The sequence below is a fragment of the Miniopterus schreibersii genome (assembly GCF_964146895.1).
Source record: "Miniopterus schreibersii genome assembly, chromosome: 1".
Taxonomy (NCBI): Eukaryota; Metazoa; Chordata; class Mammalia; order Chiroptera; family Miniopteridae; genus Miniopterus; species Miniopterus schreibersii.
In genome coordinates, this window is record NC_138101.1 from 180,519,159 (window position 1) to 180,544,733 (window position 25,575).

Consider the following 25,575-nt stretch of genomic DNA (forward strand, 5'->3'; position numbering starts at 1 on the left):
TAGAGTGAGAGGCCACTCACCTTGAAGAGATTAGTCCAACCAGCCACTCCTCCCTCCGCAGTTGGAAGCTCTCCTGTGTCTCCGCCCAGCAGAGACTGGATTTTATTCCCAGCAGCAATAACTGGCAACTTTTCAATGTGACACAAGGGTTTTTCATTAGAGCCACAAGGAAACTCCCAGATAGAGAGGAGGAGGGAGAGGAGCGGGTGTTAGCAGGAGATAAAGCAGCCTAGAGCCTTGGTCTGTCAGCGGTTCTGCAGGGGTGGGGGGCAGGGAGGTGGCACTGGCAGCTGGCCTTGGGTGCGACTGCTCAGCTCACCAGAAGTGAAAGCTGAGCTATCTCAGGTGGGCACACACATCCCCGGGCAGACCTGATCTCCTGGGCCTGCTCCAGGAGAGTGGTGATAATTAGCCAGAAACCATCAGGCAAAGGGCCTCAACCCCCTGAGAACAGTTCCACCCATTTTTCCACTTTGCTCCCTCAGCACTGATGTTGGGAGAGGTGGGAGGGCAGGTGAATGTGAAAGTCCAGTTCTCCAAAGGCCAGAGTCAGGGCCTGGTCAAAGGGTGCCACCAGGTCCAGCCAGGAAGGGAACAGAGAAACTTTGCGAACTAAAGGGCAGAACAGAACAATTTAGGGGGGAGAGGTGCAGCCAGCCACTGGGTTTGGATCCTATCTCTTTAAAGGGGAGAGAGCAGTGGTACTTAATATAGGGTTCATGAGTTAGTCCACGGAGTGCCCTTGGCCCAATCCTTCGCACTTACTACACATACAGTGAATGTGAATGCTGATTATTATTTTCCAGTGTGGTGCTAAATGGTGCTTTGGAAAGGAACAAACTCAAGTGCATGAGATGGAATGACTGGGTGTATGGTGTTCAGAGGAACAAACAAAGGACAGGCCAAGGAGTGGCCCTGCAGGTGGCAGTTTTGTGCACATGTGGTTCTTCCCTCTGGCTTTCTTCTCAGTCTCCTAGACAGAGAGCCCTGCATACTGCCTAAGGCTGGCCCTGTCATCCACAGGTCTGTCCCCCTTGGCTGCCTCTTATGGCACTAATAATGTGGTGTCTTTGGGGGAGGGAGGTCTGTGCATGAAGAGGCTGGCTTTTCTGCACAGATTTTCTCAGGTCATCTCAGTTTCAACTATTCTGTCCCATTGTCCCCATGAGTGGTTAAATGTTCCCAAAATGCCAACGTCATGACAGCCAAACTATATGTCCTAGGCTGCCTTTTACACCTGGAAACAACACAAAAGCCAGTTTGAGATATTACCTAATTTTTGCATCAGGAAGTACAGTCCCTGCTCACACAAATGAGTTCTCCAGATAAATGATGCTTAACACCTCAAGTTTTTATTTTAACTATTTTAAATGAGATTCTGTCTTCAATAGGGTCATGCATGTGCCTTCTTAAAGAAAGGACACATATTTCAGTTAATTTTCTGGATGACTCAGAGTCCATGTCTTTACACTGTACTTTAAAACTCTGTCAGTGGCCAGGGTCTTATGAAGTGCCACCAACTGCTTCCCTTTCCCTAAAGAGCCACAGGCCATTATGTTCTTTGAGTCTTTGTTTCTGCTTTTTAGTTGTTGGTTTGTTTTCTGGTTCCTGTCAACATACTTGTCTCTAGTAGCCCTTCCTCATCCCTTACCAACTCCCATTTTCAATCTGTGGCAGACCACATGTATCAGTTAGCTATTGCTGCATAACAAACCACCTCAAAAATATAGTGGCTTTAAACAACAGCAACTTACTGCTGCTCATGTGTCTATGAGCCAGCTGCCTCTCTTGCAATTCCCTTAGTATCTGTGCATTGAGTAGGCAGCTCGGTGATCTTGGCTGGGCTCTCTCACATGTTTGGCTTCAGCTAGTTTAGAATGACATCAGCTGAGACAACTGGGCTCTCCTCACATGGTCTCTCATCTTCCAGCAGGCTAGTTTGATCTTATTCACATGAGGATAGCAGATTCCAAAAAAGAGAGGAGAAGCATGTCCAGCTACTTGAGGCTTAGAACTGGCACTCCATCACTTCCCCGTGTTTTATTGGCTAAAGCAAGTCACAAGCCCAGCCCAGAGTCAAGGGCTAGGGAAACAGACTTCATTTTTTTACATTGATCTATCACAATAGGAAATCAAATAACCAAATTCCTTAGCCTTGATCCTAATGCAAGAATCTTCTCTGAGATGTCTGCTCTTTTGAATAAGAGACAATGAGCCTTGAGGCATAGAGTTTATTTCATTGTAGAAAGAGGCCCTTTGGTCACCTGTCTCACCTATGTTCTGTCAACAATTTAAGTTGCAAAATAAAAGAGGGCTTACTCTTCTTTGAGAGTCCTCAAGGAGCCTTTTGTATTCAAAACTTTGAGAATGCAAAAATCCACATTTTAGTTCCAAATGTTCTGAAAAAGTCTCTGTGTTTTGCTAGGTATCCCCAGAGACTTCTCCCCACCTGTAGTGGCACTGAGCAGGTCACTGCAGGAATCACACCACACTGCCACACACGGAGAAATCAAGTTGTGTCCTTGTGTGTCTGCTCCTGTGCTCGGCTCATCCTTACCCTACCCTGGGAGCCATTTGTGCATCACAGCTGAAGGCTGAATTGATTTTTTATCATCATCTTGCCCATCTCGAGATCACTGCTGTTCCTTGAAATTGGATGCTGGTTCCCCCTCTGCCTCCTGACCCTCAGTGATCGTGAAATGTAATTAATAAAATGAGATAAGATAGTAAGGGACTGCATGCCCTTAGGGTCTATTAAAAACCTGCTGGGGTGATAGAAATCCATGAACTTAATGTCTAATGATAGTTTCAGGTGAGGGAAGAAAGGAGCCAAAGAGGTCATTACAACTTTGCTTTGATGTGATTCCAGACACTTGGGGGTCCTTGCTTCTCTCTTCTCCCAGTCCATCTTAGGTGACAGAAAAGAAAAGATGAGAGGTAAAATTATAGCCAGGGGACTGCATGCAGATCATGATCTAGAAGGGCTGCAGTGCCGGGCCTGGCATATGCTCCTTTCTGAGGGGCTAGATTCACCTTCACACCCCCCACTCGTTCTGAGATTCTCTGTTGATTATATTTTCTTTGAGTGACCTACAACTAAGGAGTTCTCTCTTTCTATTCTCTCCCCTCCTCCACCTTCTACAATGGGAAAAACAAATTAGATTAATGAATTAATGATGAGAACTAAACTTTCTTCCGCCCTGTCTATGCTGTTGCTCCGCTTTTCATTCCCCTTCCTGCTCGGACCCCCTTCCTGCCCGGTTCTGTTTATTCATCATCACTTAGAAACTACGCCTACCAAAGGGGGTGCTAACGTACTCTCCTGTTCCCCCCTTTCCACATGCAGCCCCCGGGTTCCTTCCTGTTTAGAGGCCCTGGTTTCCTAATGAGTGTTTTAGCACATTTTAATTTTATTTCTAAAGTAGGAATGATGGTCACTATCCTAGGGTGCTTTACATCCATGCCTCGTTTTCCCCTGACCAATCCCTGCAAGCCATCCTTCACTGAATTTCCCATTGCCGAGGAAACATGACACTCAAGTTGGCAGTGCATGGGGAAAGTTTTTCCCCCCTACATAGGTCAATAACCATAAAAATATCCATACCGTTTGGCCCAGTCATCCTACTTGTGGATGTCAATTCTAAATAAATAGCCCAGAAGATGGAAAATCCAATGTGAGCACTGTGTGTACTAAAGAAATTAAAAGTCAGTCTAATATAAAGGAAGTGATTATATAAATTATAATAAATTCACTCAAGACAATATTGTGGACATACGTTTCTCTTCTCTCCCTCCCCAAGAGCAACATATCAGTAAATGAATAAAAATGGTATGAACTCAACGTCAATGAATTATTTAATTAATGGTTTCAAAAAATTTGTTGAAGATTGAAATTTTAAGGAATTGGGGAGCATAATCTTAAGCCTCTCTCTCTATTTGTAATGTTTTACTTTTTTAATTGGGTGATGAGTTCAAGTGTGGTATTCTTAGATCCCTGCCCCACTAGAAGACCATTTCTCCCAGGAACTACCACCATAGGGGATAGGCAGTTTATTCTCTGGAGAAATTGAACCCCGTCAGTTCAGAACTCAGGCACATCACATCATAAAGGGCCAGCTAAAAGCAAGAGAATTAATAAAAGATCTATATACTGAACTGTGGGACCCTCGACCTCTCCCCTGCCTAGCTCTCAGCCCTCCAAGAGCCAGATGTATATGCCCACAGGCAAGAGACTGGTAAACTACAACCCATGGGCCAAATCCACTCCACTCTTTTGGCAAATAAAGTTTCATTGGAACAGAGTCACATGCATTCATTCGAGAATTGTCTGTGGCTGTTTTTGTGCTGCAAAAGAAGAGCTGAGTAGTTGCGACAGATACCATCTGACCTGCAGAGCCTAAAATATGTATTATCTGGATCTTCCAGAAAAAGTTTGCCTACCTTGTCCTAGAGAAAAATAGATGTCCTCAGAAGACAGACCCCAGATCCCTCGTTGGAGCTTTAGTGAAAACATGGGCAAGCTGCCCAGTGACCCAACAATGAAGCCCATCAGTCGGCAGGTCCTGCCCCCACACACTGAGCCTCCAAGCAGGTTTTAGTACCTCACACTTAAGCACAAAGGAATGTCCAGAGGTTTTTCAGGCACTCAAGATAAACCCCAACGTGAAGGAGTGAAATCGAAACAAACAAAACAGGGACTTGGAGGAATGACTCCAGAAACAGAAGAAACTGAAAATAAAAATATAGAATTCATATCCTCAGAGATATGAGAAGATATTCCATCCATAAAACAAAAACTAGATACTATGATAAACAAGAGTGAACTCTGGAAAGTTAAGAAAATGATACCTCAAATTAAATAAAGAGAAAGGTTGAAAGAACTTTCAAATAAAAAGATAAAAAGATAAAAAATGGGAGGGAAAACTTGGGAAAATTAGATTATCAATCCATTCAAGATGTTCCATAGTTAACTAAAAAGAATTATAGAAAGGAAAAATGAATGGTATGACATTAACAAAGAAATAATTTTTATGGGAAATATATTACACATTGTACCCAGCACAGTGAACAAAAACAATCAGCAAAGGCCATGGTGAAATTCCAGACCACTATAGCAATAAAGAGAAGACTCTAAGTTCCCAGAGAGAAAAGAAACGGTTTAGAATCAAAATGGATCCAGACTTCTCAAGAGTAACACTTAATGCCAAAAAAAAAAAAAGTAGAGCAATGCCTTCAAAATTCTGAAAGAAAATTATTTTTAACCCTGGGTTCCATGTCCAGCACTATCAGTCAAGTATAAAGGTAAAGTAAAAGCATTCTTGGGAAACTATTAAAGGATGTGCTTCCACATAACGAGGGAGTAAACCCAATAGACAGAGATGGAATCCAGGAAACAAGGGCTTCAACACAAAAGTGAAGGAGGTCTCAGGATGATTTTGCATCAGGTCTATAGAGCAAACAGTCCAGTTGGAGCACGAAGACTCAGAACTCTGGGGACAGGGAGACAACTGATTAATTAATTACCTGATGTGTTTAAGTTAAGGAAAATTATTGCTAGATGTTTTATAGATTTGTAGGAACACTTGAAAAAGGTAATATGCTACTTAGCTCAGCAGCAAACAAGGGAATTTGTCAAAAGTGGGAGTGGTGGTAATTTTTTCCCTTTTGTTTAGAATTATATTAAGACTGATATAATGTTTGTATGAAACAGAATAAAAGTTTTTACAGGAAATCAGCAGCATTCTCCACTCTGCTTCCCTCCTGCAGCTTAATTGCTTACACGGAACAGTATGTGGAATATGATCCTTTGATAACGCCAGCCGAGCCGTCCAATCCCTGGATCAGTGACGATATGGCTTTGTGGGACATAGAGATGAGGTAAAAGAAAAAAAAAAAAAAAAGTATGTGATTGTGAGATTACATTATCCCGATCTTAATTTGACTTTATCATCTGAACAGAAAACCCTCAAGTAACCTCCCCACCGAGTTCTGCGTGCTCATGGTTTCTACCTCCCTCATAGTTTGGTTTGTACGTGGATCCTTGTGCCTTCCCTCTGACCTCTCTCTGACCCTTCACATGTCATAATAACAGGGACAGTCCCTCCCATTTCCCAGCTCTGATTGCCAGAGGAAACGAATCCGTTGACCAATTTGTTGTTTTATATATCTATATATTAGACAGCAGCAACAGTGATAACAAGTGTCTTACATGGAATCCCACAACAAGTAATTATTATTATTTTCACCATTGAACAGATGAGGAAGCTGAGGCTCAGAGGAGTTAGTGAACTTGCTCAAGGTCACACAGTGAGTAGGTGGCAGAGTTAGGATTGGACCCAGCAGAGGGCTCCAGAGCCGTGGTTTTCATCACTGCTCCTCTGGAGTACCTGACCGAGGTGACTCCACCCAGGAGCGTCTTACTTGTGAGGGAAGCCGGTGTGTTTGCTCAGTAGCTGCGGAGCCGAAGCCCAGATGGGCCGCGCTCACAGATGCGGAAGGAAAGGCTCAGGCAGCTCTGGCATGGTGGCCCTGGGCACCCTGGGCACCCTCGGCCCTGTTCCTCACTTCTTACATCCCTCACTCACTTTCACTCTTGCTCTTTTTCTGAATTCTTTTCTTGAAATGGAAAAACCTTATACAAAGTAATAAAAGGCATAGGTACTTATTATAAAAAGTTTAAACTAGTCAGACATACATAACGAAGGAAATCCTTTCCTCCAACCCAATGCCATTTTCTGGAAAGAGCTTTGTTTATAGCCTAATGCCATGGTTCCCAAGCCGCACCGGGGCGCCCCGAGCCCCTGCAGGGACCTCACAGGGCAGCCACGGGGCGGTCTGAGTCTCAGGGAGACGCAGTGACGCGGCTGTGACATACGTCAGATGCTGCACAAGCCACTAGTTAAGGTTGTTCACTGTCTTCAACACTCGGTCACATTCCATTCCCTCCAGGGACGTCATATCTTCGCAGATCTGGGTTTTCAGAGCAGTTGGCTGTGATGACAGCAAGCACCGTGCCAACACCAGCGCGGGACAGGAAGCGAGCGGCGGGCCCAACCCCTGGCCAAGTCTGAGGAGCTGAGCGCTGCTCCGCGGCGCGTGCGTTTCTTTAGAGAGGGAGCAAACCTGGTCATTGTCCTTTCAATGTGCCTGTACTTCCAAGAGCTGCTAAGTTGTTAGGACATAAATACATATGAAGTTCTTTGGACCTGACTTTTTATTAAATAAACATGCCCTGGGTCCTTCCTTCTAATCTGATCCAAGACCTTAAATCTTTTTAACTCAGGATGGGTTTTTTTCCATTTTTTTTAATCGCTGCTATGGTTCCCCCCATACTATCCACTCTTTTCAGGGAGTCTTTTTATAGGAATTCTGGGCCTCTGGGATGCAGCAGCCGTATCGCATCTTTTCTCTGTTTCCCTTTTTATTCTGTATTCAAGGATGGAATTCCCCAAATTACTCCTCAGAGTCACAGTTTTGTTTTCAATGATGTCCATTCTGTGATTTTATACTTGAATGAGTTTTTCTTTTTCTACTGGGTGTTGGGAGGGGTGGTGACAATCACGCTTTTCATTTCTGGGAATTCTTAATATTTCTTGGGCTTCTCTACCTTAGTAGCCTGCTCTGTTCTAGTGATGTTTCCCTTGAGGGTGGGATATGGATTTTTTTTCATATTTCTCCTCAATTTCTGCAGCTTAGCCTGTTTCACAGGTGGTCATTGATCAGAGAAGTGTTGTTTCTAATCATCGTTTCATTATTCCAGTCATTGTTCACAGCAGATCGGTCTTTTCATATACCCAACAATTTGGGGGACTGCGGGTTGTCATAAATGAAGATCTTAGCTTTCAACTCTCTGGCCATAAATTAGAATCACCTGGAGCATTTATTTTTAAAAATTACCAACGCCTAGTTCCCTCCCCGGAACAGTTAAATCAGAATTTCTGGGGGTGGTTCTGGGGGGGCGGTTGCAGCAAGTATTCTAGGCAATTCTGAGGCACACACAGTGTGAAAATTCCTGGTGTGGTTCACAGAGTTCCCCCGCAAGCTGTCCTCTGAGCAGTTCATGAGGCTGTAGGGCTTCCCCTGAGTGTGTTAGTGGGAGGACACAGGTAAATTGGCAAGGTTCCTCTCGAGGCCCAAGGACAGGCTGACAGACTGGATCCCCTCTTGGACTGGGACTGGTGGCTACACCAGAAGCTAACGGAAAGACGGCCTTCAGAGAGAGTGTGGCCCTGCCAACACCTGCATTTCGGACTTCTCACCCCAGAACCCTGAGAGGATAATTTTTTACTACTTTAAGCCACCCAGGTAGTTGGTCCTTGTTACAATAACCCTAGGAACTACCTCACCAAGGCCTCGTGTCTCTCCGGCCCTTGTTTCTGCTGAAGGCTGACCTTGCAGCTCTCTGGATGTCCTGACCTCTGATTCTCCATCTAGCATGACACCCCAAGCTTTCTGGCCTGCCTCAAAAATGGCCCTTCTCCCACCCCCGCCACCACCAATGAACCTGGTGGAGTGAATGAGGACTCTGTTTGGGTACCAGAAAACAGTGGCACTGGTGGTGGGTAGGAGTCCAAGAGGCAATCACCACAAACACTGAGAGACTTTCCACACTTGGCTCTCTGGGCACAGCCTTTGACCAGTGTGTGGCGGCCACCAGCACCGTCCCTACAGAGCCCTGCGACCTTGGCTGGCAAAAAGCAGATGATTGAGCCCATCCCTGATGACAGCATGACCCTGGCAGAAAGAGACGAGAGGCTGCATCTCTCCGGCTTACATTTGCTGCTCCACCCTAGAAGAATTTCTTTACAAGCAATGCTTTTTTTCTCCTCGAGTTCTGTTGAGTGGGATTGGTTCCATGGCTTGAGTTTGAGAGAATCCAGGACCTGTCTTTTTGGCCGTGAAAAGCCCAACCTGGGGTTTGGAAGAACTTTCATAGAATTCCCCACTGGTCCACCTGGAGGACTTAGTCTTCTGCTGTGGCTCCAGTGGGCCGAGCCTGGAGATGCAGAGCTGTGCACGAGAGCCCGGCACACGATCTCGGAATCGGAAGACGCCGCTGCTGCTTATGTCTAATGGTGCAGAAACAGAAGGGCTGGGCTCGAACCGTGTAAGTCCAGAGCTGTGCTTCCCAATACGGTAGACACTGACCACACGCGGCCTCTTCGATTTAAACTTTAATTATTTAAAATTAAAGATTCCGTTTCTTGGTCACACCACCCACATACTAAGTTGTCAAGAGCCACGTGTGGCTAGTGGCTCCCATGTTGCGAGCGCAGGCACAGAGCATCCCCGGCCTCGCAGGCGCTTCTGCGGGCGGCGCCGCTCTAGAGCTGTCGTTCCAAACCTCTCAACACACATGCTCTGTTGTCCTTTCTTAAGTGTCATTCTCTAAGATAGATATTGAGACTACGTCAACTCCATAACACAAGGAAACTATTTTCTTTACTTAATGTCTGTTAGAAATAATGAAAAATACGTGTTGATTTTTAAAAAGAGAGAAAATAAGCACTGCTAGACCCACGTCTCTCAGGGGAATAAATACAGCAAGTGAAGTGTACATGGAAAGACAGGAGATGAAGGAAATAGTTGCATCTTCCAAAACCAAAAGAATAAGACCACCGTCTTCCCTACCCCAGACCCCCGCCCCCGACCCCTGGCATGGGTCTGAGAAGCGTCATGTGGACGTGACACACACAGCAGAGTCAGGAGCTGCCCTCTGGAGCTGCACTGTCTGGACTTGAGTCTTTTTTTTTTTTAAAAAAAAATATATCTTTATTGATTTCAGAGAGAAGAAAGGAGAGGGAGAGAGATAGAAACATCATTGATGAGAGTCATTGATCGGCTGCCTCCTGCACGCCCTCGACTGGGGATCGAGCCCACAACCCGGGCATGTGCCCTGACCGGGAATCAAACCCCAATCACCTGGATCCCAGATCGATGCTCAACTGCTGAGCCACACCCGGCCAGGCTGGACTTGAGTCTTGACTCCCTCACTCCCTAAGTGTCCTTGGGCAAAGTGCCACTGGGCCTCAGTTTCCCCATCTGTCCAATGGGGACAGTGCTAGTACATGTTTTACAGAGTAGTTGTGAGGGCTCAGTGAGTTAACAAACATAAATTGCCTAGAACATCATAAACCCTGAGCAGGTGGTTGTTAAATCGATAAATGAATACAACATTCTGCTTCTAAACAAGTGAATAGGTTTTATCCTGGATGAGTTGTTTCATTTCTGACCAGTCATATGTCACTTAGATCAAAACAGGACTTTGTTTCTCCCCTGTGGACTGAGGAAGGGGTGAGAGGTGGGGACAATGCCTTGATGAGTAGTTGAATTCACAAGGCATGCTCAGTTATTTAAAAAAAAAAAAGGTTAAAAAATGATGGAGCCTGGAGTTGGGCCTGCCACTGACAGGAATGGCCCAGAGGAGCCGAGTCAGTGGGGTTGTATCTCCTGTGGACAGGAGCCCCTGGGCATGGCTCCCGGTGACCCTGCCCTAAGTGCCTTCCTTAAAGAGACTTTTTACCATTGGCTGATATTGGTGTGCAGAAGTCTGCATTGAGAGTTTGTACAGGTTTTTACAGAGTCTATCACTTAAATTGGTGAAATTTCCCTTTGGCATGTGGCAGCAAAACAGATTTGACTTGCTGGAGAGAACATGACACAGGTTTATGTTTGGTATTAATCGCTTTTTAAACCTTTGTTTCCCCCACCCCTCCAAAAGCAAAGAGCCCAGCCAGCAGCGAGTAAAGAGATGGGGCTTCTCTTTCGACGAGATGCTGAAGGACCAAGTTGGGCGGGACCAGTTTCTACGCTTCCTGGAGTCCGAATTCAGTTCAGAAAACCTCAGGTAAACCTCTCGAAGGTTTGAGCTGTGTGCAGAGTGTGTGAAGAAATTTGCATAATCAGCCTCTCTTTCTGCCTCCCTTTGCCCATAAAATGTTAGGGTTCGAACTCAATTTGCAGCTAATCTGGCGAAGGTTGAAATGGAGACGAAAAACTTTATCTGCAGCTTGGCTGTCACCATATTAGCACCTACCAGCACCAACATTTATTGTTCCTCAAGTTCAGGTGGCATTTCCTCAAGTTGTTGGAAACATGTCTCCAATGACAAGTAAATAGCCAAATGGATCTGATGACACCACCTTTAACTAAAACCATAGGGCTGTAGAGTTTCAGAGGAAAGAGCTCAGATACCCTATTTTCCAGAACTTCCCAAGTCTGGGGTCCTGAATATGTGACAGGCCAAGCAGAAGGAAATGGGGGTTTGTGGCCTTAAGAGTAAATGTCACTCAATAACTGCAGACATAACTATAAACACTAATTAAAACATGCTTTTTGGGGGGGGGGGGAATTCTATCAACTCTTGTGATTATTCTGGTCACCTGATGCCAATGGAACATCTGCTGTGACTATTGGTCTATGACTCATCAAGATAAGGGGAAAAGTATTGATGTATTAATAATTACTGTTCAGTAGGAAAAGTAAGGCTTTCAAAACATGAGGTCCCTTGAGAGAGGAAGGAAAGAGGGTGCATTAAAAAGAGAAAGGGCCCACGGTTATGAAAAATTGGATTTCATTCAGGCTTTCACTGTATTCGAGGTAAAGGCAGAGACCTACGGAACATGTAATGTATCTAAGACCATTTAGTGATCTTAGCCAACTGGTGACTTCTCAGTGGGGAAGGTAGGAATCTCTGTTTTTCTTGGTACCAGGTTCTCTTTTATATGCAGGTTAATGCCCATCTTCCAGTGGCATTTTTTTGAAGAGCGGCTTTATTAACTTTTTTAAATGTTTTTGAACTTTTAAAAGTCAAAGTATCTACTGCGGGTAAAACACTGTCCACTCCAGTGTTAATGTGCAAAGGCCATATGGTATATTTGGAGACAGACCATATCAGTCCCATGTATCAATCAAATGATATTTATCACACACCTACACCACGCCGAGCCCCATGAACATTTGCTGAGGGATGCAAGGAAGCCAAGATGCATGATCTTCCCCTACAACAACCCTGTGGGTCCTTGAGGAAAAAACATAAAAAACTATTACATCATTAAATGAATATAAAGAAGTACAAACTCTAATAACCATTTTAGAAGTGTTTTTAAAAGGGAGGGATGGCCTGGCCAGGCGTGGCTCAGCGGTTGAGCATCGACTTAGGATCCAGGCGATCCGGGTTCAATTCCTGGTCAGGGCACGTGCCCTGGTTGCGGGCTGCAGCCGATCAATGATTCTCTCATCATTGATGTTTCTATCTCTCCCTCTCCCTTTCTCTCTGAAATCAATAAAGATATATTTTTAAAAATTGAAAAAGGGAGGGATGAATGTAAGCCAGAGTAGAATGCACAGGATGCTGATAGATGAAGAAGGGAGAGAGTATTCTGAGCTGATGGCCCTGTGAGCCGTAAAGTCCTGGCAGGACTTGTAGATGCCAATTAACTGTATGTCTTGATGCCTTTCAAGGCAGCCACGTGCCTATGGTAAACCAGATAAGGCTGAGTATCTGATTTCAGGTTATGACACCGCGTTCTTTCCTTGAGAGTTCAGCATTATGCTGAACGCATCTCAGCTTTGCTTCCTAATCAGGTATTTGCAGTGGAAGGCTTGACTTTCAACTTCAGGAGGCTGGTGTTCAGACCAGCCTCAAAGGCTGTGCCTGGATGTGGGTCCTTTCCATCTCTCCTCTCATGCTGGCCCCCATGGGTCCTCAAGATGGAGTGGTCCAGAGGCCTCCTTCACCTGACTATTTCTCGGCCCACAAGTGGCCTTATGACCCTCTGCCACCTGCAACATTACAGAGACTTTGAAGAGTGGCCACAGGGTCCTGGTCATTGCCAGAGCCCAGGAGCAGGAGCATCTGCCGGCTCAGCTTTGTCCCCTCCGAGTGCAGCCACCCCACCTAAGCTGTTCAGACCAGTTTCACGATGCATTGCCTTTAAGGCCCGGACTGCACGGAGGAGTGTGTCCCTGGCAGATGTTCAGCGCCTCCGCCTGCCATTACCTCTGCGCCCCTGCCAGCAGCTTCCCCCAGTGCCAGGAGGGCTGCACGCAGGCTGGGGTGAAAGGGTGTGTGCGAGCATGCGTGAGCGTGCCGGTGACTGATCCACACGCGAATGCATAAGTCCAGACTTAAAGAGGGCCCCCTCCGATCCATGTCGGGAGAGAGGGTAAAGAAAATATGGAGTAGCCAGAGGTAAACAGCATAGCGCAGGAGCTTCTAGAATCCTCTCCAGAGGTCTGAATCCCACGCTTATGATATTCGGCATAATTGGATATATGGGAGTGAAGCTGTTTTTAACCACACAACTTCAGGACTCATCTGTCACTCTTACCAGGTAGCTTCTCCCCCTTCCCTTGGAATTCATTCCTTCAACCGCAGATGTTGGCTTAGCATCTGCCCTGACCCCAGTCCAAGGCCTCAGAGCTGAACCGGTTTACCCCTGGTCCGGTGCACCTCTGCTGTGGCAGCCCCTGGAGCTGTGCGGGGTGGCACAGCTCGGGGATCCTGCCCATCTGCTGTGTTGGCCATGCCAGGGTCGTCCCTTCTCCCCAGGATTGGTCAAGATCCAGGCAGCAGCTGGCATTGGAGCATGGGAGGAAAAGAGAAAGAGAGATGGACCAGAACGCAACTAGACACACTGCAAAGGGCCCCTGCACGCCCGGCTTCCTGTGCTCCCTTGCACCTCTCCAGTGAAAGGCCACTAAGATCATAGCATCTTTGCACAGCCCTCTGAGTGCCAGTTAAGTAGCCAAATGGCTGAATTTATACCAGAGCTTTGGAATGCAGAGCAGAGGAACTCCAAAAAGATGTCAGTATTTTTTGTTACACAGTAAAGGATCGCCTGGATCCTTAAAGGAAAGATGTCTATGATAACCCAGTGTAAGTTGGGGGGGCGAGCCTGTGAGGTGAGGGCCAGCAGCGGTGGCTAGCACATTTGGCTGGTGACAGCACATGGGACAGCACACCCTCTGTGGCACCCGGAGCTGAGCCCAGGCTCCATTTGGACTGGGTGGGCCCCTGGACACAGCTATTTGCGTGGGGCCTTCGGAAGGCAGGTGGCCTCTCCTCCACAAGGTGGGGGCCTCCTGGTTCTGAAGCCGGGACCTCCAGCGAGTTATCTGAGGCGGCCCTTCTGCTCTGCGCATTTCCTCAGAATGATGACAGGAGCCCCCTGCCGCCCCTGTCCTCCCTCTATCGTCCCTGCACCAATCTTTGTCCTTCCTCCCTGGCTCCACACCTTCTGCCGCACGGCAGGGCACGGGTTAAAAATCAAAACCCGCAGCAAAGAGCGTCCCCCGTACATTTTTTATGAGCTGTGCCGCCTCCGGAGAGAGCAGGGTTGTTCTCCTAACCTGCAGATTGATTATCCTGGTTCCACGCGGTGTCAGCTGAGGGGAGAAGCAATTAAACAGAGCACAGGGGAGTTGCGGGGTTTGCTTCGAGAGCCCCCCCTGCTCCGACGGCGGCCCCGAGTCCTGGAAAGACCTCGAAAGGTTCACCAGGCCCGGTGGGATTCAACCCTAACTAAACACATGATTAATTGAGACAGAGGTGGCTCGTGCCATGCCTTGACAATCTGTGGCATTTCAGCCACTGCCCGGTGAGCACAGCTCAGCCTCTGTGATGTGTGCCGGTGGCCTCACCCATGTGGGCACCAGAGGTTTCAGCCAGACCAGAGCCTGAGTTAAGTTGGATCCCTCTTCCTGAGTCTCCACTGACCAGCAGAGGGCACAGAAACCCTACCTTTGCCTAGAGTTTGCTTTTCTCGGCAAACGAACCAAAAGCTGTATTTTTCTAACCCATGACAATCCTAGTTTATGAAAAGCCGTGTAAGCTGGGAACTGGGGGCTGCCCAGACCCCCCTGGCAGGGCAGGATGGAGAATGGTTTTTCTTGTTCCAGCTGTGAGGAGAAAAGCCCATTTCCCACCCACATCCCGGTCCTGAGGGAGCCACCCCAGCAGGCCAGCAAGTCCAGGCCCCTGCCGCTCAGCCAGGCCACGTCTGAGCCCAGGCCGCCTCCCCCGGAGCCCAGTGCACAGCCTGCATTCCTAAGCCCGGACACGGGTCACGTGCTGGCACATGGGCTGCTTGCCTGCGCTCTGAGGACTCGGGCCAGACAGGACAGGTGGCCTCCCTGATACCAGCGAGTCCCTGTGCCCGCCAGTCACGGCAGCCCTTCTGCTGCCCGCCACAGGGGCTTAGTGCAGGGTGGGTGGATTTGATGTCGCTGCTGGCCGCCTCCGCCCTGTTGGCGTCCTCGAGGAGGAGCGGTACCTGCAGGCTTTTGATAAGAACAGAAGCTGCGCAAGCCTCAGTGGGCCTCCCAGCGCAGCAAATGTGCGGCGGGGAGCTGCTGGGGCTCTTTCGGGGAGCTGTGCTGGGCAGCCGGGCTCAGAGCTCCAGCTCGGCCCGTGGGCTCGCAGATGGCAAATGCACACCAGAGCCTGCTCTGAATTTCAAATTGACACAAAGCTTCTTCAAAGCCGGTGATGGCAAACACATATGGATGTCGGGATGCTGTTGTGATGGCATTTTCACTGTCACCTGGGAGGGATAGGCAGGTCATCTCCAAGGCAGACAGAAGGCCAAGAGGGTGTCCATGCGTGCAGGCAGAGAAACTACTGTCTAGGGAATGTCCTCCCCCCACTCCTCCTCTCCCCACTTCTCTTCCTCCTCTCCCTCCTCACCTCCCCTCCACCTCTCCCCCGCTTTCTCACTCCCCTCCCCCACTTCTCTCCCTCCTCTCCCTCTGGCCCCTCCTCCTCCAGGAGCATGCTCATTGTTTCTTCTTGTACTTTTATTTTAATTCTTATTTTCACCTGACAAAGGGAACCTTTCATTTTTAATGTAAAAGTTTATTGTATTTGAGTCTGAGATTTCCATTTACATCAGCCCCAGACCTTCTCTGCACCAGCTGGGTGATGGGTGATGTGCATTATTACGGCGCCTAAATCACTCTGCAAAAGGGACCCTGAGGCCTTGGGAACCTCGGGCAAGTGCAGAGCTCAGAAGCTGCTGGGCCCTCAGGGCCTTCCCAGAGGGTCTCAGTGGCTCCCCTCAGAGCAGACTAGAAAAGGGGATGGAAGATGATGGCAGGGAGACTGACTGGGGAGCAGGAATCACCTGGGTATCATCCATTTGTGTGAGAGATGGGAGGTCTAGTAGGCTTCGAAGGATGCTGGTGGTGCAGGGAGGTGGCTTCCAGCCCAGGAACTCAGCCCAAAGGCGGCTCCCTGGGAGGCCCCTTCCCCCATCTGCCCAGCACGAGGCTGCAGAGGGCTCACTTGGTCTTCGGTGAGTTCCCCATTCGCCCTCCCTCCAGTCCTTCAAAAAGCCAACACCAGCTTCTTGCTTAGAGCTGGTTCCCTGAACTTTACCTGCTCCTCAAACACTGTCCCCCAGGTGGAGAAGGACACCACTGTCGTCACCAGGTGACCATTTTCACCTTTACACCTTGAGCCACTTCCTTCATTTAGGGAGGCCCAGAGGGTGGGCAGGGAGACCTAAGGAATCTAGGGAGTGGGCCAGGGGAAGGAGGAAGCCTGCGCCCCAGAGGAGTCTCAAAGGCCCACCTGCCCATCATGCTTATGGCTCCCCTCAACCCCGCCTCCACCCCTCTGGACGCTGGGTAGAGAGCCATTGCCTTTCTCTTGCCGGGCAGTCAGAGGACGGGAGCCCCAAAGACCCGTGACAGAAAGGGGGCTGGTGTTGAAGGGCAGGGGACAGCAGATGGCAGTGGCAAGTGCCCGGGGCAGCTTCTGCCCAGGCCACTGGAGCAGAAAGAGATGAAACCTGAGGGATCATGCTGGCCCAGGATTGAACCTGTTACCACCACACTGACCCTTCCATGGCTTCCACCCGCAGGACCTAAATGCATTTCACACTTCACCTGGATGGGAAGTTCTTCAAACATGCAAAACATATCCCTCCACCCACTTTGTACCCATTTTACAGGTGAGGACAGAGACACCCGGAAGGAGACAGTTCCAAGACGGGGACAGAACTGTGCTTCCTCACCTTTCCATTGAGTGAAGCCTTCAGTCTCGTTCCCTGACTTTCACTCATGCTCTTCAGAATCACCAAGGGGACCATGAGGTTTTCTTCAAGGAGATTATTAGAATCCCAAATGGCAAATCGGGGTAGAGGTGGAGGCCACTGTGCACATGCACACGCACACGCACACGCACACGCACAGGCACACACACAGGCACACGCACACGCACCTGTCTCCTCTCCTCACGGAAATGGAGCTGCAGTACTGCAGTTGGCCACTGAGTGGTGCCTTTGGGCCACACACGTGGCTCCAAAGACGTGTCTCTGAACAGCAACAGCAAAACATGCTTAACCTTTTAAAAAACAACAAGTACATCTTACTTTGGGTGAAATTCGATGACAGATTGAATTCATTTTCCACCGTGTTGTGTTTCAGGTTCTCTCGTCCCCACCCTTTCGTTGACTTGACGATGTATGATGCCCGTGGTTGGGCGGGTCACAGGGCCAGGGGCCTGTCCTGTCACGTTGATGGGGAAACTGGCCTGCCTTGGTCACAGGGCACAAGTGTGCCATCCACACCTGAGCCCTGCTGAAAGTCCTCCCCAGGGCTGCTTTGGAAGCCATCTCAGGGCCTGGGAAGTTATTGCCCAACTTTGGCTCTGGTTGCTGCTGCTCTCAGCAGAAAAGACCTCACACCCAGCTCTCCCAGTGGCCACTGCCAAGCTGACATGGAGCGGCTTATGACAGGCAGATATGGATGGATGTGAACAGGAGGCTTTCTCCCCACTGCGTCTGGAGAATCTTCCAGCAGAGGTTCCCCATGTCTGCCCCTTCAGCTTTGCTCCAGATGAGCTCATCCTCAACCCACAGCCATTTATTGAATGCCTGCCATATGCAAACACCATGCTGGGAACCAGCTCATCTGTAACGTGAATACCTGGGTCCTTCCAGCTCAGATATTCTTTATGATTCCAAGGTTCTACCTGTTTCTCTGTCTTTCCTTCGTTTGGATGCCTCTAACTGATCCTAACCAGATGTGACAAAGGAGCTCACTTTTGTCTGTGTCATGGCATCTGTGTAGAGCAACGGTTCTCAGCCACTGGTGCTATCACCTCCAAGGGGACAGCTGGTAATGTCTGGAAACATTTTGGGTTCTCACAATTTGGGGAGGGGTTGCCACTGACATCTGGTGGGTAGAGGCCAAGGTTGCTGCTAAACCCACAATGCCAAGAGCAGGCCCCACAGTAAAGAATTGTCCTGCTGAAATGGCACTAGTGCTGTGGCTGAGACACCGTGATGTGGAAGGAGAGAAATACCTTCCTGGTAACTAGGAGCACAGTGACCATCTAATGTGTACTTCTGTTCAGTTCTCCACAATAGCGGAGCACCGTTTGTCTTATCAGCAGTCCCTACGGCCTTTGTTACCTGGGTAGTGGCCGTGGGAAGACTGGAGAATGCAGCAGAATGGGTCTCATGGATGTCAGTTCTGGGGCCATGTTCAGCAGAATCCACAGGCTAAGTCCCCTGGAACTGACTGTCTTTATACTTCCACTTCAGGTTCTGGTTGGCCGTCCAAGACCTCAAGAAACAACCCCTACAGGATGTGGCCAAGAGGGTGGAAGAAATCTGGCAAGAGTTTCTGTCTCCAGGGGCCCCAAGTGCAATCAACCTGGATTCTCATAGCTATGAAATAACCAGTCAAAACGTCAAAGATGGAGGAAGATACACATACGAAGATGCCCAGGTTTGCTTAACTACTCGAATGGTTCTTTCAAAAGGTGTTCATTTGTCCACTCTACCCACCCTACCCTTTAACCTGAGTTCAAGGCCTTGTGTGTAGGTGAGAATTCCAGGTTTTATTATTTATAAGGCCATCAATGGAAACCATCCCAAAGAGGTGGGAACAATGAAATTTCAGGAGGATAGTTTTCCTAGATTAGTTACATTATTGCATAGAAATAGAAATTTACAGTTACATGCATTATCTTTTCCAGGAAAATCTCAAAGTGTTTTACAAAATCTGAAGTCCTATAGTAATTCAGTAGTAGAATCCATAACACAACATCATCAAAGTGGGTATATGAGCTGACAGGGCCGTGGGTCAAGCCCACATCTAACCATGAAACCCACACTCATAACCACCCCCCTACACTGCGTCCATAGTGATCTCCAACTACAGTAGTCCCCCCTTATCCACAGGGGACATGTTCCAAATTCCCCCTGGATGCCTGAAACAGCCGATAGTAACAAATCCTATATATACTGTGTTTTTTCCTATACATGCATACCTATGCTAAAGTTCAATTTATAAATTAAACACAGTAAGAGATGACAACAATAATTAATAATAAAATAGGGCAATTAAAATCATATACTAAAGTTATGTGAATGTGCTCACACTCCCTCTCTCTCCCTCTCCTTCTCCCTCTCTCTCTCTCCAGTAATTTTTACATTTTTTGGTTCAACCTATTACTGAATCTGTGTCACCGTCCTTCACTTGCAGTAAATGGCTTGGTGCCACTCGTTTGGCCCGAGGATTCCTTGCTGAAGTCTTTGCACAGGCTCAGCACGTTGCCATCAACTGGAACAGGCTTTCTGTCCAGGCCTCCCCCCCACCATGCGACGCCTCTTCCATCCTAACTCAGCACTCCTCACGCTCCGCGGCTGTGCCCTGCGCAGCCGGAGGTGCGACAGCGAAACAAGCATGAATTTCTTTCTCCTTTTACACATTTCACGATGGAAGATTCATTCTTCCCGTAGATCTTAGCAACCTCAGCATAACAACCTTTTTCCCTTCTTTTTAAGGTGAGAAGTTTCACCTTTTCACTTAAAAGAAGCGCTTTGCAGCATCTCTTTGGTGTGTCCAAACTGCGAGCATCACTACTCTTTCTCTTGGGGGCCATTCTTAAGTAAAACGAGGGTGACTTGAACACAAGCGCTGCGACCCTGGGACAGTCGATCTGATAGCCCAGAGGACTACAGGGTGGGGAGTGTCCACGGCGAGGGGACGCTGCACAAAGTGAGGATTCACGTCCCGGTGGGATGGAGCCAGCCAGAGCGAGATTTCATCACGCTGCTCAGAGCAGCGACAGTTCAACACCCAGAAATTGTTTATTTCTGGAATTTCCCATTTAATCTTTTCAGACCACGGGTAACACAACTGCAGCAAGTAAAACCGCAGATAAGGGGAGACCGCTGCAATGTCTGTGGGAGGCAAACCACTCAAAGTCTCTACGGGCCCCTGCAGGTGAGTGAAACGAAGAGGCTCGAGGAGATGTGAGCCGAACCTTACGGCCTGTCGCTGGGCGTAGGATGACAGCGGGAAACGAAAGTGAGGGGCCAGGAACTGAGAAACGGACTCGATGCTTTTGATTAGCGATGGCACCCCCCAGCCCCTGCCTGCAGTTTTGGATGGCTTCCGTTTCTTTCGCCTCACCAGCATCTGCGCCCTGACCGTGCCTTGCAGGGCTCGGGGTCCCTCCTGGGCTTCCTTGCACCCTAGAGCTCTCCCCTTTGAGGCACCTCATCCATTGGTGACACTGTCCGTTTCCTTGTCATTTCCCCCACTAGCCTGTAATCTCCTTGAGGGCAGGGGCTTTTGGTCATTCTTTGTGGCATCTTACTGCGTTGCACAGGGCCTGGAATAGAGAGGTGGCCCCAGATCGTAACCACAGACAGCAGCACCCCCATATCCACAGCTTCCCTTTCCATGGTCTGTTACCTGCAGTCAACCACGGTCCAGAAATATTAAATGGAAAATTCCACAAATAAACAATTCATAAGTTTTAAATTGTGCGCCATTCTGAGTAGCGTGATGAAATCTTGCGCCACCCAGCTCTGTCCCATCCAGGAGGTGCCTCGTCCCTTTGTTCAGCATATCCACACTGCCATAGACTCTCCCCGTTCATTAGTCACTTAGTAGCTGTCCTCAGTTATCAGATCGACTGTCGTACCTGTGTTCAAGTCGCCCTTATTTTACTTAATAATGGCCCCAAAGCGCAAGAGTGGTGGTGTCGGCAATTCAGATATGCCACAGGGAAGCCACCAGGTGCTTCCTTGAAGGAGAAAGGTAAAAGCTCTCCACTTAATAAGGAAAGAAAAACCTCGACTGCTGAGGTTGCTAAGATCCACAGTAAGAATGAATCTTCAATCCGTGAAATTGTGGAGCAGGAAAAAGAAATTTATGCTCATTTTCCTGTCGCAGCTCAAGCTGCAAAAGTTACAGCCACAGTGCATGGTAAGTGCTTAGTTAAGGTGGAAAAGACATCAAATTCGTGAGTGGAAGACAGGAACAGAAACGTGTTCCGATTGAGGCCATGAGTCGCACCAGAAAGCATGAGTCTATATGAGGACTTCATCAAGCGATCCCCTGAAACAAGTGACACCAAGCCTCTTGCTGCAGGTAAGAGATGGCTACACAAATTCAGGACGAGGTTTTGACCGAGAAATATAAAAATTACTGGAGAGGCTGTGCCTGTGGATGAGGGAGCTGCTGTTGTATTTCCAACAGAACTGAAGACGTTGACTAGGGTTTGTTACTATCCATGGTTTCGGGCATCCACTAGGGGTCTTGGAACGCATCCCCCTGTGGGTGAGGGGGAGGCTACTGTATATCTAATTTAAGACAGTCAGAAGCACCAATGCAAATAATGGCATGAAAACACAACCAGTGTCCCTTATTACCTAGATTTGCCGTGTCATTTGCTTAGAACTTCAGGATGGAAACACCCGCCAACCTCAACACGATAACTATCTTTTCTTTCACCCTGGTCATGAACTCCACTGAATGCTGTACCAGGAAGATTTTCTTCTATGGAGTTTAGTGTCTTTGCATGAAATGACCAGTCCTTCAGACCCTTGGCAGTTTCAAAGCAAAATATTTGTCATGAGAAATCTTTTTTTTCTGATGGGCTTTAGTATATGTATGTGTTTATGCTCCTGAACACATAGCAACCTATCCTGGTGAGGAGGGAGATGGAGAAGCTCCATGGGTGATGGAGACGCTCCTTAGATGAATGGCCTAAAGCACAAAGCTCAACTCTTCATTACTCCTGCGCCAGGAAAGGGATACTGGTCAGAATATGATGCACTAAGCCTGGTGTTATCTCTCTGAGCATGACATTAGGAACGGTTTATTTGAATGTTTTATGATGAAACTTGTAAATGTTGGAAAGTGGAAAGAGCAGAGCAACAAATCTTTATGGACCTTCTTCCAGCCTCAGCAGTCAATACAAGACTGACCTCGTTCTATCTGTGTTCCCCCTTACTTTTCAAGCAAATTTAAGTACATATATGTGTGTGTGTGTGTGTATTTTCACATATGTATAAACCAAGACATTAGATAATTTTATCTGTAAATGCTTAGGTACGTGTCCCTAAAAGAAACTGACCCTTTGGTTTCACTACCACAGTATCATCATCACACCTTAACAAATAGCAATAATCTCTAAATATCATCAAATGTCAGGCAAGTATTTGAATTTCTAATAGTTCCGTAAATGCCTTTTTTTAAACCCCTATTTATAATCAGAATCCAGATAAGAGCCGCACATTCCGGTAGACTGACCTGCCTTGTACGTGCCTCTGAGTCTACAGGTTTCTTCTGCATCTCCCTGCTCCTCTCCCTGCTGCCTTGCGATTTATTTGGTGAAGAAATTGGAGTCTTTGTCCTGTAGAGATTCCCACAGTCTGGAATTTTCTGAGTGCAGCCTTGTGGTGCTATTTAATATGTTCTTCTACCACCTGTATTTCCTATAAATTGGCAGTTTGATTTGGATATTTAATCATATTTACGTTTGATTTTTGTGGGCAACACTACTTCTTAGATTGCACTGTGCTCTTTTGTGAGAAGATCATAATGTCTAGTTGTCTCTCTTTTTGTAGTATTAGCAGCCACTGGCGTTTATTGCTTATGTCCACTAGTGAATCAGGGGTCATAAAACGGTGGTGGTCTAATCTTATCACCCTTTCTTCTTTGATTAGCTGGAATGCAAATAATCGAATACCCCTATTACTTGATTACCTAGTAATATGGGAAAGATAGGATAAATGTTTGACCCTCCCCTTTATTTGCCAGCTTTCAAAATAATGAGTGCTTTATTATCATTGTCCAATGTTGGCCAAGTAGGATTTTTTTGTTCTGTTTTTAGTATCTTTATAAACTTGTAGATTTAAACACAGTTGATGTGTTTTAATCCATTTTGTTTATTATTGTTATTGATGGTTGAATTGTGCTGTCTCTGGCCAGTTGTCACCTTCTCACGTGACCCTAGTACTAGTCTGATGTTGTTCAGATAACAAGGAAGCAAAGACGTTCCAGGCCCTGCCCCAGACCTGGAATCAGCCATTCCTCCAGGGATTCTTGGTTTCTCTGAGAGAAATGGTCTTTAGAAGCCATACTCTGGGCACGTGGGGATGCTATTGTTCCCGAGTTGGTCATCACTTCTAGGCCTCTTCAGTGGACAGAGCTAGGAAATGTGTGGCTGTCGTTTGTGATAAAAATACCTCCTTGTGTTCATACTGATACTTTCTATTCAAACTGAAAACTACAGGGGATTTTACTTAACCTCTTCTCTCTTACATCTGTGCCTCCTTTCTCTACGCTGAGAATCCTGGTTCTCAAGGGTGCGTGGACGATAGCCCTGGCGCTTCACACAGTTGCTCATTAGCTTTGTCCTGCGTTGCCACAGAGCCTGGAGATCGTAAGGCCAACGCCAGCAGCCGCAGTGCGATTCTCGCCTGGTGCTCTCGTTGCTGCATAGCCTCCACTGCGTGGAACACCATGGTAGTCCGTCAGTCCTCTCTTCTTGACATCTGTGCCGTTTCTAACTCAAGAAGGGTTTGATGGGCAGCCTTGGGAAGCTGGCAGGCTGTGCCTTGACAGGTTTCTGAATACACAGCCTTCGTTGGTAGAGTGCACTGCCATTTCCCAGGTACTTCCAAATACACTGGATCTCGTTCTTGAGGTAGACTGGACATGAGGGTACCCTAAGCATCCCTAAGTTCCTCGTTATCTGTTAAGATTCGTCTCCTATGAATCCAAACAAAACACTCCTCCTAAGCCAATTTCTGTTTTCAGCCCGTTCCCTTTTGTTTGTGTTTCCACCATAAATGTACCAAGTGCTCCTGACCAGCGGTGTGACCTTGGGCAGGTTACTTCAACTCTCTGAGTCTTCCTTTCCTCACCGGTAGGACAGAGATGCTTACGCAGAGGGGCAGAGAGGGGATTAGGTGAAATGAAGTAGGTCAACAATTAAAAGTGTCCGACCCACAGTAGGATAGGATAAATAGTCACTATCTTATTTTCCTAATGTTAATGTTTTTATACTTTTATGTTTAACAGATTTGGTGAAAAAATTCAAATTGCATGTAGCCTTAGCACCCAGACATAACCTCTATTTTAGTGTATTTTCTTCCTTAATTTAAGTGTATAGGGTGATTATGCAAACAGGGTGATTCTGTAGCCCACCTTTTACACTAAACCTAGGGTTGGTTAAAAACTAAACTTTTTCTATAAAGGGCCAGGCAGTATAAATTTTAGCCTTCGTGGGTGATACGGTGTATGTCACTACTACTCGATTCTGCCATAGCTCTACTGTAACAACATAACAGTGTAAATAATATAAATGAGCGGGCGCGGCTGTGTTCCAAAATAACTTTATTTATGGACAGAGTCCAATTTCATATAATTTTTCATAAAATATTCTTCTTCTTTTGGTTTGCTCAGCCATTTAAACATGTAAAAATCATTCTTAGCTCACAGGATATAAGGAAAGAGCCAGTGGGCTGGATTTGAGCAGCAAGCCATAGTTTAAGATCCCTGTGCATGAAAATTATCGAGACGCTCAAGAAATCCAGAAAGCTAGAGAGAAAGGGGTGGGAGTGGTTCATCTTCGCTTTATATGGGAGAACAGATTAGAGGAGACTCCGTCCTGGTGTGGCAACAGCAGCCCCCCAATCTGCAAAGGTTTCCGCGCCGGGGTTGAGACTTGCAGAGTGGACCAGGGAGAAGTCAGCCAGTCCATGACGCTCTCACGGCCTCGCCCTTCCTGGCCAGCACTGCCACCTGCGCCAGCCACACGGCTGTGATTCTGAAGTTCCCAGGTGAGGAAGGGAGGTTAGATCCTTAGCAATCCCTGACCAGCCGGGACTTGCACCCCGATCTCCCAACCTGCAGGCCCAGGGTCTGCTGTTCACATCGCACGGCCCCTAGACGGTTAGTGCAGAGGGCTCGGCTGTTCTGCTGAGAGCTGGGGCACCTCTGATCCCCAGAGAAGGGCCCAGAGCCAAGGGGCAGGCTCCGATTCTGATTCTGCCACACACTTCGTCTAGAACTGTACATTTAAGTCCTTCCAGCTTGCTCTTCTCAGTTTGCCCATCTGCAAAATGGGAGTGGTGGCACCTAAAACCTGGGATCGGGAGTTCTGGGTGGCTTCCTCAGCCGGTCACAATGGTTCTCAGATCCCCCCCACAGTGGTCAGAATGCCGATGGAAGTATGAGCATGTGCCCTATTATTAGGGGTCAGTAGCCAGATGAAGGCCTAGCCAGATTTATGCACCCTTTTTTTTTTTAATCTTCACC

The 25,575-nt window shown here is 47.6% G+C and overlaps 1 protein-coding gene across 5 annotated transcripts in view; it reads left to right on the forward strand.

Annotated features, from left to right (window-relative positions):
* Positions 1 to 25,575, forward strand: part of RGS6 (regulator of G protein signaling 6) — a 392,085-nt gene that overhangs the window by 329,364 nt on the left and 37,146 nt on the right. For all 5 annotated transcript variants that reach the window (XM_081117675.1, XM_081117677.1, XM_081117674.1 and 2 more), the window contains exons 13-15: positions 5,767 to 5,877; positions 10,721 to 10,846; positions 18,552 to 18,738. In XM_081117675.1, coding sequence (XP_080973801.1) covers positions 5,767 to 5,877; positions 10,721 to 10,846; positions 18,552 to 18,738 — 424 coding nt within the window. The remainder of the gene's footprint in view (positions 1 to 5,766; positions 5,878 to 10,720; positions 10,847 to 18,551; positions 18,739 to 25,575) is intronic.